The 13,643-nt window shown below is 45.6% G+C and overlaps 2 protein-coding genes across 4 annotated transcripts in view; one reads left to right on the top strand and one right to left on the bottom strand.

The window, feature by feature from the left end:
* Window positions 1-55: 55 nt before the first annotated feature.
* On the bottom strand, window positions 56-13,461 carry CCDC40 (coiled-coil domain 40 molecular ruler complex subunit). The gene is made up of 20 exons (XM_074608151.1): window positions 13,309-13,461; window positions 12,890-13,003; window positions 12,060-12,176; window positions 11,483-11,654; window positions 11,125-11,282; window positions 10,526-10,609; window positions 10,218-10,437; window positions 9,225-9,382; window positions 8,238-8,360; window positions 7,735-7,856; window positions 6,768-7,011; window positions 6,477-6,659; window positions 4,919-5,164; window positions 3,944-4,157; window positions 3,226-3,395; window positions 3,011-3,102; window positions 2,302-2,422; window positions 1,444-1,632; window positions 1,008-1,166; window positions 56-399 (listed from the first exon to the last, which is right to left on the bottom strand). The coding sequence occupies exons 2-20, from the start codon at window positions 12,986-12,988 to the stop codon at window positions 154-156; spliced, it is 3,117 nt and encodes a 1,038-aa protein (XP_074464252.1). The 5' UTR covers window positions 12,989-13,003; window positions 13,309-13,461; the 3' UTR covers window positions 56-153.
* The window catches only part of TBC1D16 (TBC1 domain family member 16), a 35,618-nt gene continuing 35,378 nt past the window's right edge, over window positions 13,404-13,643 (top strand). The window contains exon 1 of one of the 3 annotated variants that reach the window (XM_074608158.1): window positions 13,404-13,559. The gene's annotated coding sequence lies outside the window, so the exon portion shown is untranslated. The remainder of the gene's footprint in view (window positions 13,560-13,643) is intronic. The other 2 variants (XM_074608155.1, XM_074608160.1) reach the window with 2 other exon arrangements.

The raw sequence follows: 13,643 nt of genomic DNA, 5'->3' as shown, positions 1-13,643 counted from the left end.
CCCCCCCCCGCAACCCCAGGTGACATCTTTAATAAACATCACACCGCACGCGTGCTTATTTTGACATTTATTCACTTACAAAGCCTGCAGCCTCCAGCAGAGCAAGAGCAGAGTTTGGGTTTTGAGCAGTACGTGGGTTTTCTCCGTCTCTCGTCAGGCTTCCCGTGAGCCCAGCCTGGACTCCAGGCACTGACGGAGCCACTGGAGAGGCCTCTGGTGCTGAGGATGCTCCTGCTCGACCTGGCGGATGATGGTGTTAATGGTGCGGAGGCGCTCACGCAGCTTCTGCTGCTCATGGCTCCAGGCCTGCGCCGTGCGGCACAGGGGAGCGTATTTCCCTTCCTTCAGTGCCTGCAGGTGCTTCTGGCGCGTCTGGTAGGCCACAATCTCCAAAAGGTTCTGAGAAAAGCAACAACAGCAACGGCTTTGACAGCTGACTTCACACAGAAAAGAACTAAGAAAATGATGGGATGCGTGGCACAGAGGTACTGTAACTATCGTATTTTGAAATGGAAGGGCTTCTTAAGAAGGAAACTGGTATGAAATCCTCATGATAACAGCCAAACAGCATCCCCATGTCTGAGTACAGTCATGGCACAGACTTGCAGACAAGGCAACCCTCGGCAGGACAGCGTTTCACCAAGTTAAAGACTTTGCAGGAGGCCATTCAAGACCTCGAGCTGGCTCTCAAATTTGTAACATGCTTATGAGTACCCAGCTAGCACTCACAACGGAGAGCTGTTACTAGATATTTTCAAGGTACAAATGATGTCCGTCTGGCTGATGTTTCCAGGTGAACGCTGCCTTGCCAAGAGTACAACCGCAGCATCAACTCAGCATCACTACAAGCCCTCAAAATGTGCTCAGTTCACTTAAAGTGTTGCTGAAATTACACGCCAAGCCTGCCCAGTTGAGGACAGTGGTGAGACGGAGACAGGGAGCTGGCAACAGAAGAAAGCAGCAGGTTCCCTTTGGCTCGCCTGCTGCATGGAAGCGGATGCGCTCACCCATCGTTTCTCGTTCCGAAGAGATTCTGTGTCCGAATCGAGGCCATCGGCCTCAGCCTGCAGCCTGCACAGTTCTCCCTGCTTTTCCGAGAAGGAGGCACTAAGGGATGCTTGGGTGCTCTCCAGCTCCAGGATGGTTTTGTTGCAATCTTGAGCACTCTGGTAAATGGAAGAGAAGGAAATGGCAGATTCGGGTTCTTTAGTTCAGCTACATTCCCAGCCATCTTCCCAGAACTCTTTTCTTTTTTTTTCTTTTTTTTTTTCTTTTTTTTTTTTGTTTGTTTCCAAAGCCTGTCCCCATGCAATGCTGTACCCATGCAGGGTCTGAGTACTGACACCCCCTGTGTCTGTGCTAAGTGCGCGCTGGTGCTTGTCACGAAGCAAATACAGCAAATACAGCAATGGGAACTCTTGCAGCCCTGCTTCACTCGCTCACCTTCTGGGTTTCACTGATCTTCTTTCTCATCTCCTCTTTCTTGCGGTGGAAGTCGCCCTTGGTGATACGTTTCTTTTCTGTTTTGTTCTGACCCTCTCCACGAGTCGCTATCGCCTCTCTATGAGAAACAAACGCCTCCATATCACAAATCATCTTCTCCTGCTGCTTCATCAGCTGGCCATAGCGGACCTGCCATTTGTGAAGATATAAAATAGGCTGAAAATAACAAACGGTTACAAATGACACCTAACTGAAGCCTTCTGTGTGGCACATCCCATCAACATAAACCAGATACGTTAAACCATAAACAGGACACACGAGCTTTGGCAAGACACATTTGCCCTAAGTCCAAACCTAGTTTGCCCTGCGTGGATCTGGAAGGCAGAGGGCTGGATTATGAACTCATGTAAAGTAATCTTCAGAACGTTCCACTGGAACTCATTAGCAAGAGCAGAAGTATCCAGAGAATGAAAGGGAAAGGTTGTTCCCTAACCAGTATCTTCCCTAACCGGTGATTAAGATGATGCAATATTTAGTAATCAACATTTATTTTCTTATAAATTGGGGTCACAAAATAAGGTGGCAGGCAAATCACGTTTTAAATAGATTTCTCAGGTACAGCTAGATTCTGCTGCAGTCTATTACACGGCATGCACAAGGAACTCATAAAGCACATGCTTGCTGGATGTATTTAATTTAATCTAGCTGCAGGGTGGTACAATTTCCAATACTGCTATGGCCTTGGCAACGCTACTTCTCCAGCCTGTTTCTCAGCTCCTGCCTCATGTTTCAGCAACTCCAAGGCTGAATACGTTGTGTGCAGCTTCCCCTCCTGAGTTCTCTTCCCCAGCGACTTACTTGCATCCTATGAATCTCCGTTCTCATGGCTTGGATTTCGCCTTGTCCTGTCTCCGATTCCACCGCTGCACGCATCTCTTTTGCCAGCTGGATCTTTTTCTCCCATAGCATGATTTGATGCCTTCAATGACAGAAAGGGACAGCAGCGCCTTTGTAAGCAACAGAGAGGGTGCTTTCTCTGTGCTTCAGTGGCAGCCCACTCCCGAGATCAACGCTGAACACAGAGCCGAATGCTTCAGCAGATGCCTACGGGACATATCAAAGGGCAGCACCAGAGCAGTGTGAAATCGGACAGGCAGCCCCGCAATTTAGAAAATGGTATGATGACTGTAAAAGCTAGCATGCTCAGACTGACAGGGGGCTGATGGACCCCGATTAATTGCCCAGTGCAGCACACTCACTCTGAGTTACTGGCAGAGGAGATAGCATGCAGAGTCTTCCCATATAGATCTTGGCAAGATCCAGCACAAGCATGTTTGGGTTGTTGAAGCCAACAGCCTCTCAGCTCTTGCTGATTCCAGAGATGGCTAAAGCACCTTTCAGTTTCTGCATTTCAAAAACTCATTAAACTCACTTTCATCTTCTCCAAGGACAGAAGCCCATTTGCTGGTGCTTGTTCAGTTTGATGACTGGAGAAGAAAGGTAACGTGGGCACACACACAAAAGTTCAAAGACTGTGGCACAAAGTGAGAATCTCTCTGGTACCTACTCTGCTTCCACCAGGCTGTTTAGGAGTCTTTCCTTCTCCTCCATCAATTGACTGTGCCTCTCCTGCATCTCAACTGATTCTTTTTCTGCTGCCTAGATTTGGGAAGCATAAAACAACACAACATTGTCAGACTGAGAAAGTTTTACAGGATCACTATTTGCCTCCGATCTGCATGGGAGGTCGAGACCTGGGAACGAGACGTCAAGCCTCTGTACCTTGAGAGCACGTACAAACTCGTTCTCCGTGATAATGTTGCCATGTTGCAGCTCCTCGAAGCTGTTGTTGTTCTTGTTGATCAACACATTCAACTTTATCAAGTCATTTGACATGTTCCTCATGTGACGTTCAATGTCTTTCTGTTCTTTCGTTTCCTGCTGAATTTCATCTACAGGTGAACAGAAGTAGTCTTAAAATCCCCACGAGCACTGGGCTGAATACAGGCAAGGTGTGACAAACTGCTCTTAGACCAGCCAACGCTGCATGTAGAGCCACCCGTGTCCCACCCAAATATTTTTCCGCAAGCCCAAAAATCAAATAATGTTTTGAAGGAGACCACTGTGGAAAAAAGTTGGGTTTGGCCAAGGAAAGTGGTATCATTGGTGGGGACATTTGCCTACCAACTACTTGCAAACTTCATTTAAGAAGTGTAGCACATGTCATGGTCACTTAGGGTTCGGCTGTGTTAGTTTAGACAGCAGGATGGATTGTCGTTATAGGAAATAACAACATGCAAAACAGCAGAAGGTGCCTGGCTGTTAGCCCCCCCCGAGTATAGTACTGGGGCCATTTGCATTATTGCTCACACATATATAGGAGCACATCTGTAGAAGCATTCCTTGGTGAAGGTCTAGCTTTACCCGTCTGTAAGCCTTCGCTCCCTTTTTTCTCCATTCACGGATGAACATTTTAAGGAAGAGTTAGCGAATGACTTACTTTCAGTGCGTACTTTCTTCTGCTGCATTATTGTGATCTGTTTCTTTAACATATCCAAGGAGGCTAGCTGTTCCTCCCGTTTGTGTGTTAACTTGACCAGCTCTTTCTGCTGATTGAGCCAGTACTTCTGTAGTGTCATCACCTCAGAATTATATTCTTCTATCTGCTTGGTCAGCTTGTTGATCTCAATTTCCAATGGTCCCAATTCTTGCCCCTGTACGAGGGCAAGGTTTGGGATAAATCAGGCAGAAGCTGCTGGAGCACTTGTTTACAGCATCATTGCAGAAGGCGGGTCCAGGTGCTGAGACGCCTACTAAATACTTCAGCCATACTGTTATATTCTCAGTTAGTTGCTTTCTGCCTCCATTTCCCATGAGCTGGATGGGACTAATCATTCCTGACCTCACAGGAATAAACGCAACAGAAGCCCGAAAGGTGCTCGGACTCTGTGGCGAGAGGGCCTCCTAAGCTTTTGCAACAGGACATTCAAAAGCTTGCCAAGCATATGGCACAGTACTCATTTTTGCATGGGTACCCATAAAGGCCTTACAGCTGACAGTGTCAGGGACAGGTCTGGGTATTATCTGAATGGGGCCAACCATCAAGCGACTTAAGTCGCTCTGCCTGTTCCACTCTCCCCTTCTCAAACTTTGCAGATTTTATGAGATCCTACTTACTCCCAGAGTATTGATGTCATTCAGCATTTTCATGGGGTGTAGACAACTCCCTGCAGAAATCTGTGCTAGGCACACCCTCATTGCACAACAATTCCCTAATGCCACCTCCTCTTCACATGCCTTAAGAACTGTTTGACAACTGTTAACATTTACCTTAACTAGTGCAGCTTTTAAATCACAATACTGATGCCTGAAAGTTTGAACTATCCAGCACTTACGCAGTTACATTTATCAAGGGCATCTGTGGTCACCACAAAGAATAAAATCAAGTTTGGGATTGAAACGTAAAGGTACATACCCCTTGCTGAGAAAGAATCATCTCCAGCCTCTTGTTGTACTGGCTGATGGCCCCTTGCTTGTTCTCAATCAGGAGGCTGCACTTTGCAATCTCACTTTCACTGTGGCTGATCAGATCGTTGACATTTTTTATTTCCTTGTCCAGTTCACAAAGCGTTTTTTGGAGAATTGTCAGCCTGCAGTTGGTATGAGTTGCATTCAGAATAACCTGGGCGATATCATTCTCAACCTTGGAAAAATGCAGCTCCTGGGAATATAAACAGACAGAAAACAAATTACTGTCACCAACAGCAACTCATTGATTTGTAATGCCCACTTATCAAAGCACAGGAATCAGGGGATTTAGATTTACGCCCAGGTCCGTGCTACAAGCCGTAAGGAAGCTACTTACTCTCTCTGTACCTTTGTTTCTCCATCTATTGACAGGAGATAGCAATATTTACCTCTGCCATAAGGCTGTTGAAAAGCATTACGGAGCCTAAACATATAAGACACCACACTCATCACTTCTGCAATTATCTTCCCTGCCCGGCTGTCTCTAGTTACCTGGCTAATGGTAGTAGGACATTACTATATTGTACCTTCTCCACCATACCTGACAAACGCATCCCTCACCTAACCACCACCGTTCTAGCCAGAACGCATGGCTATGCGTTTTGTTTGAGTGCAGTACGAGCGCAGCCAGGTAACTTTCAAGAGCCTGTCTGCTACTTCTGCACAACCTGGACCACACTGCGAGAGGTTACCATTTGCTCTTTTCCAAGTCTGTAGTCTCTGCACTATATTCTCCTGTGCATCACAGGTGCTAATAGGGTCAATGTGGAGTATCCACTTGTTTGTGGATCTGTCAGAAAGCGGGATGGAGGGGCCTTTCTCACAATGAAAGCCAGCCCTGGAAGCCTTCCAGTTACTTAAGATATGCCCTTGATTTAAAAAAAAAAACAACCAGCAAAAAACAGAGCAGGCTGAAGTACCCCATGGAAATACAGAGGTGTGAGCATGTTGTGTTAGTGCCAGCCCAGACAACTCAGTATAATAAACACCATGCTGAATCTTCTGGTTTTTCTATCTGTACCAGTTACACACTCCCAAAGAGAGCAAGTTATCATGCTACGAAGAACTGTGGGTCTGGTCTGACTGTTCCTTGGACTGTAATCCTTACTTAGAAACTGAGAGCATGCCTGTGTCACATTCCATGATGCAGTACAGAGATATAAGTTAATGTGGAGTATAGAAGTACCACATATCCACCGTCTTCCTGCAATACGTAAGAACTTGAGCCACTTTATAGTAAACACTCCCAGGATTTATCATTCTGCCCCATTTTTTTAGTAAATAAAAGATAGTATGTTACATGTCAGGCCTTTTTGGCCACACTCTCACATACACCAGAATCCTGCAATAAGCTCACTGGAAGAACTAAATTGAAGTTGCAAACCCAGCAGAGCCTCAATTACAGACCTGAAAACCAAAATGAAGACCCTGGCAAATCACACTTGAGAAATGCCGCTCTAGGCCGTTTCCTTCCCCTGCTCTCCCAAATGGAAGAGATACCTTACCAGATCCGTTTTTCTCCTCTGAAGTTTTGCAGCCAGCTGTGAGAAGTGCTTTGTGGCTTTGCTGGACATCATCTGGTCCTGAACCTTTGCCATGATTTCATTTTCCATCCGCTCTTTGGCATCAGTTCCTTTCTCTATATCCTTACTGATGGACAGCAACTCACTCAGACGAGCAGCTTGATCCTAAAAGGTAGGGAAGACAGAGACAGGATCACTAAAACTGTTTGGGGAAGGGGATTAAATTCCTGTGTCAAATTCAAAAGGATTCTTCTTCCAAGTAACTCTTCTCACCATCTTGGTCCTGTTGAGGGCCTGCTCTGTCTCATGAAGAACGCGAGCATAGGTGCCAGACTCAACCTTCAAGGCCTCCTGCCTCGAAAGGCACTGGGCAATCAGTTTCTTTGTCGTGTTGGCATTGTTCTCCGAGCGGCTCAGGATGGTGACAAGCAACTCATTCTTCTCCTCCTCCTTCCTGATCGCCTTTCTACAGCCATGGATGTCCATTTCTAGGGACTTGAGGTCATGTCTGTACTTGCTGGAGAGGCAAAGAGGAAGGAAAATCATCACAGGATGATGAACGGTCATCTACAAATTCCTCTTTTCAAACATGCTATTGCAGCGACAACTGACCAAGGAGGAAAATCTTCATAAAGGCTCGTCTGCTGTGACAGGGCAGAGTCATCAGAAGATGGATGGAGACATTAAGATTTAAAAGGAAATGTATGTAGGAAAATTAATTCCTTCTTTCAGTCCTGTCCTCGCTCCCCCATTCTTACCAGCATGCCACCCTATAAAAGCATATTATTTGTTCTCAGAGAATCAGGCAAGCTTTACGACTCCAGACCGAATAAGCACTTCCTTTGGCAACAATAGGAAGGTTTTCCTGAAGATTTCTAAAGGCATCACAAAATTCTAACCGGACGTGATAGATAAATCCTTCTTGCTGTCTAGCTCTTTGGATTGCGAGTTGGTGCAAAGGTGAAGGAACTCTTTCAAAGGAATAAAATATGAATAGAAAAAACTAAACAGCTTTAAAAACCCCACACATTTCGAGGGAGAGTTGTGTTTTGGATAAAGAAAATAGTAACAAAGAACTGTGTTTCTTTATCCTTACGTGCTTTAGAGGAGCAAACTTGTTCTGCCTGACATATCCTGTACACGCGGTAATAAACTTGACAGAAAACATACTGCCCGTTTCAGAATCCCTCCTCTCCAAATCATTTGAGGTCTCTCCTGGGACTGTTTTCAGACACCATACCTCAGCAAGTCTTGCGTGGCAATATAGGCCTCATCTCTTTGCTTCATTCCAGCCAAGCTGCTATTCCAGTGGTTCATCAACCGCTTTTTCTCCATGTTAATAGCCTGTACCTCCATACAAGCCTAGGGAAGAGGGAGTTGGTAGACAGGATGAATCTATACTGGGTTGAGAAACCAAACTCGTGTTACAATGAAATACTTTTCTTCTGTTCAAAATATGCTGGGCAGGAACAGCTTCAACTAATACGTGTCTGGTTTATTGTCACACCAGACCACACAGCATAGGTCTGCAAGAAAAAAAAATGCTGAGAAGGTGGGGGAGGAAGTGATTTACAGGCAACTCTTAAGGACAAAGGAAAAGAAAAAAAAGAGTGTTAATTCCTGCAAACAGGAACAAACCATACAGCTCTGGCCTAGATTGTACAGACCATGTGAGCATGCGCCAAAGAGGTCAGTCCTTCCAGAGCGAAATATTAACCAGAAGCAAAAAAAGCACCCTCCTACCTCATTTACTGCTTGCCGAGTTACTTTTGTGTCCTCTGCCTGGGCCACAAACTGGGCTTCAAACAGAGCAATCTGTTCTTGTAGTTCATAGGCTTTTCGTGTTAAGCGGTCTACTAGAAGATCCTAAAGAGTCAGAGCCAAACAGTGCAGGGTGAGCAATATCATCTCAGTCTTAAGCAACTATATTCTACAAGAATAACACAGGCTAGAAGAGGGACTAAATTGGCAACTGGATTAGATTTGATTCCTACTGAAACTTTTCCATTCATAAACAAATGACTCATGAATGTGACAACTTTCAAGAAAACGAGACCTTCTTTGCTGATTTTTTATTATTTCGTTTTCATTACTAAATACTGATACTTCAGATGTGAAGCAGCATCCATTCCTGTCGGTATGGATCATATTGTGCCACCTCTCCAGCAGCTGGGAATCTTATTACTTTATGTTTTAAAATCCTTTGTTAAAAAAACATCTAAATCCATTTGATTTCAGCTGTTTGCATGCAATTCTGCATTAATAATAATAATAATGTCTGTGTCCTGCTGCAAGCAGAAGGCAGCAGAGGGAGCTCAAGCACATCAACCGGCTCAGTTCATTTTCTAAGCTCACTTTTCATTGTGAAACTCATGACCCAGAATAATTCTTGATACCTGAACATATAATAACTCCTTTATTAAATATCTTTCTGCCCCCACACCCCCTTTGCTTGAGTGAAGAGCGATTTACTAGTATAAGGCTTGTCAAAAAACCTTTGGGCAGTACATGCCACTATCTTAGTGGTGGGGATTCTTCCCCTTTTTAGAAAAGCCTGCATTGTAGGTTTTGGTTGGGGTTTTTTTTTCCAATTATTTGGGAAAAATATCCCCACATGTCTTCCATGATTCGGTCACTATAGCCTTCCTTCTGACAAGGCAGCACATTCTCTAAGACTCAACACTAACTGTCATCTGTATTTATTTATTTTAAAGCTGTTTTACTTGATACCTGTTTTTTCTTTTCTACTTCAGCCTGAACCTTCTCTGCCTCAGCCTTCTTTGTCGACTGTTTCATCAGTAAAATATTATGACGCATATCCTGGTCCATGTTCTGCACGTAGAAGAGATGCAAGGCCAGGTTTTCAACCTGGGTCTGCATTGCAGAAACTGGGGAGGCAGGAAGAAAAATATTTATAGAAGAGTATGTTTAAATGTATGCTTTAAACAGAGATAAAAGGGAAAGAAACATAGAAGCACCCAAAGCAAAACCCACACGCATACCAGCTAAAGCAGCCCTCCCTGAAATGAGAATTTACATCAGCTTTGGATTACAAGCAAAGCTAAAAATCTTGGTAAGCGATTCCTTGATTCCCAGCACACAGAATCCCAGGAAATGAAGGAAGGGGCCTCAGGAGGCTGTGAATCCACTCCTCTGCCCCAAAAACAGAACTGTCTCTTTCTTAGGCTGTTGAATGCTTCTCTAATTTTTCAATAACCTGCAAAAACTTTCTACGCGATTTATTGTAATGCTTAGATATCCTTGCCATTGAAATTGGTTTATTGTTTCCTATCCAAAAGCCAGCAACACAAAAAGAGTGAGTCAAGTCCATTTCTTTGGCTGGAGTGGGCTGCCACATGGACGCTGCTCTCGTACTCCTGGATGCCCCTACTGACCTTTGCGATCTCATCACACCCTTACAGAGACACAGGCAAAGGTAACAGAGCGGTGGGAATTTTCCTCCCAAGTCACAGAACAGCCCACTGTGCAGGAACAGTTTACATTTTAGCCCTAAAGACTTTCTTAGAAGTACAACATAGCAACGTGTTCTCAGAAACAATAGAAATTATAAGCCAACCAGGAATATCTGTGAAACTTGTCAATGAGTACACTATTCCTGATTAACTTTACTGTATTTTTCAATCCAATGCTTGACTTCTATTCAAATTCATTTCTCCACATAGTACTAGAATTAGAAAATATTACAAGGACTGCCTCAGTCACCTTTCTTGCGTTCATCATCTGTGTTCTGACACATTTGCTTGTGAGTAAGCCTGAGGCCCTCCAATTCCTCTTCCAGCTGCTGACGTGCTGTGGCCATCTGAGAACGGCGGTCGTGGCTCTTCTCCAGTTCCATCTGCAGATGGGCCAGCTGCTGCTGCGCTCCGTAAAGAACCACCCCGAGCTCTTCTCTCTGCACTTTGCTCTTCTTTGTTGCTGTCCTCTGCAAACACAAGAGGAAATCAGCTATCTCACTTCAGCTTGGGCAGGGACGGGCTGCTGTGGGAAGGCAAAGCAAGAATGCTGTATACCAGTTCCCGAAGCTCTAGGTTCACTTTTTCAATCTGCTTAGTAAGGTAATTCCTCAGGGCAGCCTGGAATCTTCTCATCAGAGGCTGTAAGAAAGTATGACATTGATAAACTTTAACATACTTGTGTAAATAAATTATGAAGAAACCTTACTGCTACTCACGCCATTAAACAAAACATCATATTTTCTGCCAGACACTTGCGTTCTTATTTTAGCTACGCTCACTGTGACAAGTGAGAAGGTTTATGTAGTGGGTATTCATTGACAGCAGAAAATGAATACTGAGAATATTTGAAAATCAGAAAGACATTGGAAGAGCTGTATCTGAGAACTCGTCCACTCACTCTTGCTGCAAGTACCTCTCTTTCAGGAGCACTGAAGAGCATCAGATTTGCCTACTATGTTGCTTAGTTCTGAACCTGCAACTTCAAGCTTAATATTGAGGACACATTTAGAAGTTAGCACTTTTGCAAAAGCTACTTTTAAATATGTAATTTTGGCATACAGCTAAGCCACCGTTTACTGCTCACCTCGCACATTTTATACAAGTAAAAATAGCAAGACTGCAAAGAAGAATGACAAGATTTGAAGACTTCTCACATGTTCTGGGTCCAAGACTACCAGTTCCGTTTTTTCTACAGTTTCCTCACTTCTTCTGCTTATTTCATGTTCCTCAGCTCCACGCAGCTGGTGTTCCTTTTCCCATCTTTGGTCACCATGCTCACCAGTAAGCTGTCCAAAGTGCTCAAAGGCAGACTCTGAATAGAGAGAAATAGGTTCTTCAATGTTACCTGGACCCCACTGCCACCAAAAAAGGAAAAAGATAAAGAAAAAAGCTTAGGTTTCAGAGTATTATGCCTCCAGCTGGATTAACAATGATCAGAAAGGGAGAAAACTAGAAACTGTGCTCGACAGGTGGTATCAAGTCTTGTACTGGTAATAAGGAACCGAATGATACCTGACTCTGTGCAGCTGTTCAACTCCCCTGAGCACGCAGGTGCCTGCAGGGCAGCTCCTGGAGATGCACGGGAAGGGTTTCCTCTCTCTGGTATTGGCTGCTCCATGTCACCCAATTCAGGACGAGAACTGTCTAACTCCACTTTGTCTGAGAAAGTCTCAGGAGATTTTTCCTGAAACATAAAATCCATCACCTGAAACAGCTTTTCAGTCTAACTCTATTTGCCCCTAAAAATCTGCTTATTTTTGTCTTCATTGTTTGAGTCTCATGATGACAAAGAATCAACAAGAGAGCTTTGTTCTAAAATGAGTGCAGATGTACTGGCAGAGCTGCATCACTCGATTAAAAAAAACTTTACAGATAAACAACACAACAAAGGAACCTCTCCAGTTTTGTCACAGCTCTTGTCTATTTTGTGCTTGACCAATTAGCGCCTCTCTGCTCCAATTCTGGTTGGGTTTGTGTTTGCAGCAATAAAACTGCACCAGGAGAATGTGACGTTACAAACACTGTGTGTCACAAATTCTGTGAATAAGATTATATATACTACAGTAGCGTCTCACTTCTGCGAACTAACCAACAGCTCTGTAGCTCCATCGACTCCTCTTTCTGCTGGGGAAAATGTCTCTTCTTGGTCCTCCAGAGGAACAGACTCTTCCTCTTCATTGTCATTCCCGGTCTCTGCTTCTGTTGCCTAGCACGTAACAGGCAGAAAGCAGAACAGCAGCATTCTAACAGCTTGTGCGCTTGGTTATTGCTAATGCTACGGTATTCTAATAACTGCTTTCTGTCACAGGGCACGCAAGTTTAATTTAGGAGTTTAATCTCATTCACAAAAATGGTCACCCAGCTAAGATTAAAATAGCAAAGATCCTGACAAAAATTCTATGCACCACTTTTAATTTCACCTGTTTTCAGCTCACATCTATTTAAAAACAAAATGCCGTTAGGGATTCATTAAAGAAAGTCTTCCAGCTTGCATTACATGTAGCCGAATTATTATCATCTTTGTTTTTAAAGAGACACTGTTTTATCCCATATCATCATTTGACAAATTCAAGTATTGTGCAGTGCCAATCGAAGAAAAAAACTTATCACCAACAAACCTCAAAAAAAGAGCCCAAGTGTGTGCATCTCTGAAACTTGGATAACTTCCTTTTTAAAGTGTCTACAGCAGAAACGTGCTACCTAAGAACTGAGTGAGAAACACATACTTCAAAATGCTGCTGACACACAGGACTGTAACTAAATTTGCTTTCTAGTGGCTATTTTTCTACATGCAGCACAAGACTGCATTAATCGCACGCTCATTTTACTTCTTCCTATTGAAACTGCTTCCACGAAGACATCACTCTGTAAGGAACGCATGGGAACACCCTGCCCTGTGAACATTTCCAAGGCAATCACCTCCACAGCAAGATGTGAGGGAACTCTGATTACATCCCGCTCAGCAGAGCTGAATTCCATCCGAGGTCCCTCTGCCGCCACACCGGGGGCCTCCTCCATGGCGCTGGGGCTGACCTGAGCCCGCGGCCAGAGCGTCCCGCAGGGGAGAGAGAGAGGGAGAGAGAGAGAGAGAGAGAGAGAGAGAGAGTGAGTGAGTGAGTGAGTGAGTGAGTGAGTGAGTGAGTGAGTGCCAACCCGACTCCCCGGGGCCTGCCGTCTGCAGGCCGCCCCTCCGCCGCGGGGCTGGGCACAGACACACAGGAGACGGGGGAGGTCGGGTGATGTCAGGCCACGGTGCCAGGCCGAGCGGTACCACGACGGGACGGGCGATGCAAGGCCACGGGGGTGACGGGCCGGGCGGTACCGGACCCCGCACTCACCCTCCACCGCCGCCACCATCTTCCCGTTGCCAGGCGACGTGTCAACTCCCGGTCACGTGAGCGCTGCGGGCCGCACCACCTCAGCCGGCGGAGGGGGAGTCGGGCCGTACCACCTCAGCCCCTGAGGCGGGCGGCGAGGGTGTGGGCTCGGGCCGCACCACCTCTGGCCACACACCTCAGCCCGCCGGGCCCGGGCGAGGCCCGCGGCGCCCCGGCCGCCATGGCCGCGTCAGTCCCGGTGCGGGCAGCAGGTAACGGCACCAGGGGCCCGGCGGGGTGTGCCGGGGACCCGGCGGGGGACCCTCTTTGCCCGTCCCTCGCGGAGGCGGCCCCGC

This window comes from Larus michahellis, chromosome 14 (assembly GCF_964199755.1).
Source record: "Larus michahellis chromosome 14, bLarMic1.1, whole genome shotgun sequence".
NCBI classification, from domain to species: domain Eukaryota; kingdom Metazoa; phylum Chordata; class Aves; order Charadriiformes; family Laridae; genus Larus; species Larus michahellis.
Note: the sequence above shows the minus strand (reverse complement) of the source record. Positions and strands in the feature narration are given on the sequence as shown.

What these genes read in the sequence shown, in the direction of transcription:
- CCDC40 (XM_074608151.1), bottom strand. Translation starts at nt 12,988, where the DNA reads ATGGAGGAGGCCCCCGGTGTGGCGGCAGAGGGACCTCGGATGGAATTC. An exon ending in ACCTAGAGCTTCGGGAACTG is followed by an intron (nt 10,438 to 10,525) that starts GTATACAGCATT and finishes TTGTGTTTGCAG; the next exon opens with AGGACAGCAACAAAGAAGAG. An exon ending in AACAGCCTGGTGGAAGCAGA is followed by an intron (nt 2,423 to 3,010) that starts GTAGGTACCAGA and finishes CTGTCATTGAAG; the next exon opens with GCATCAAATCATGCTATGGG.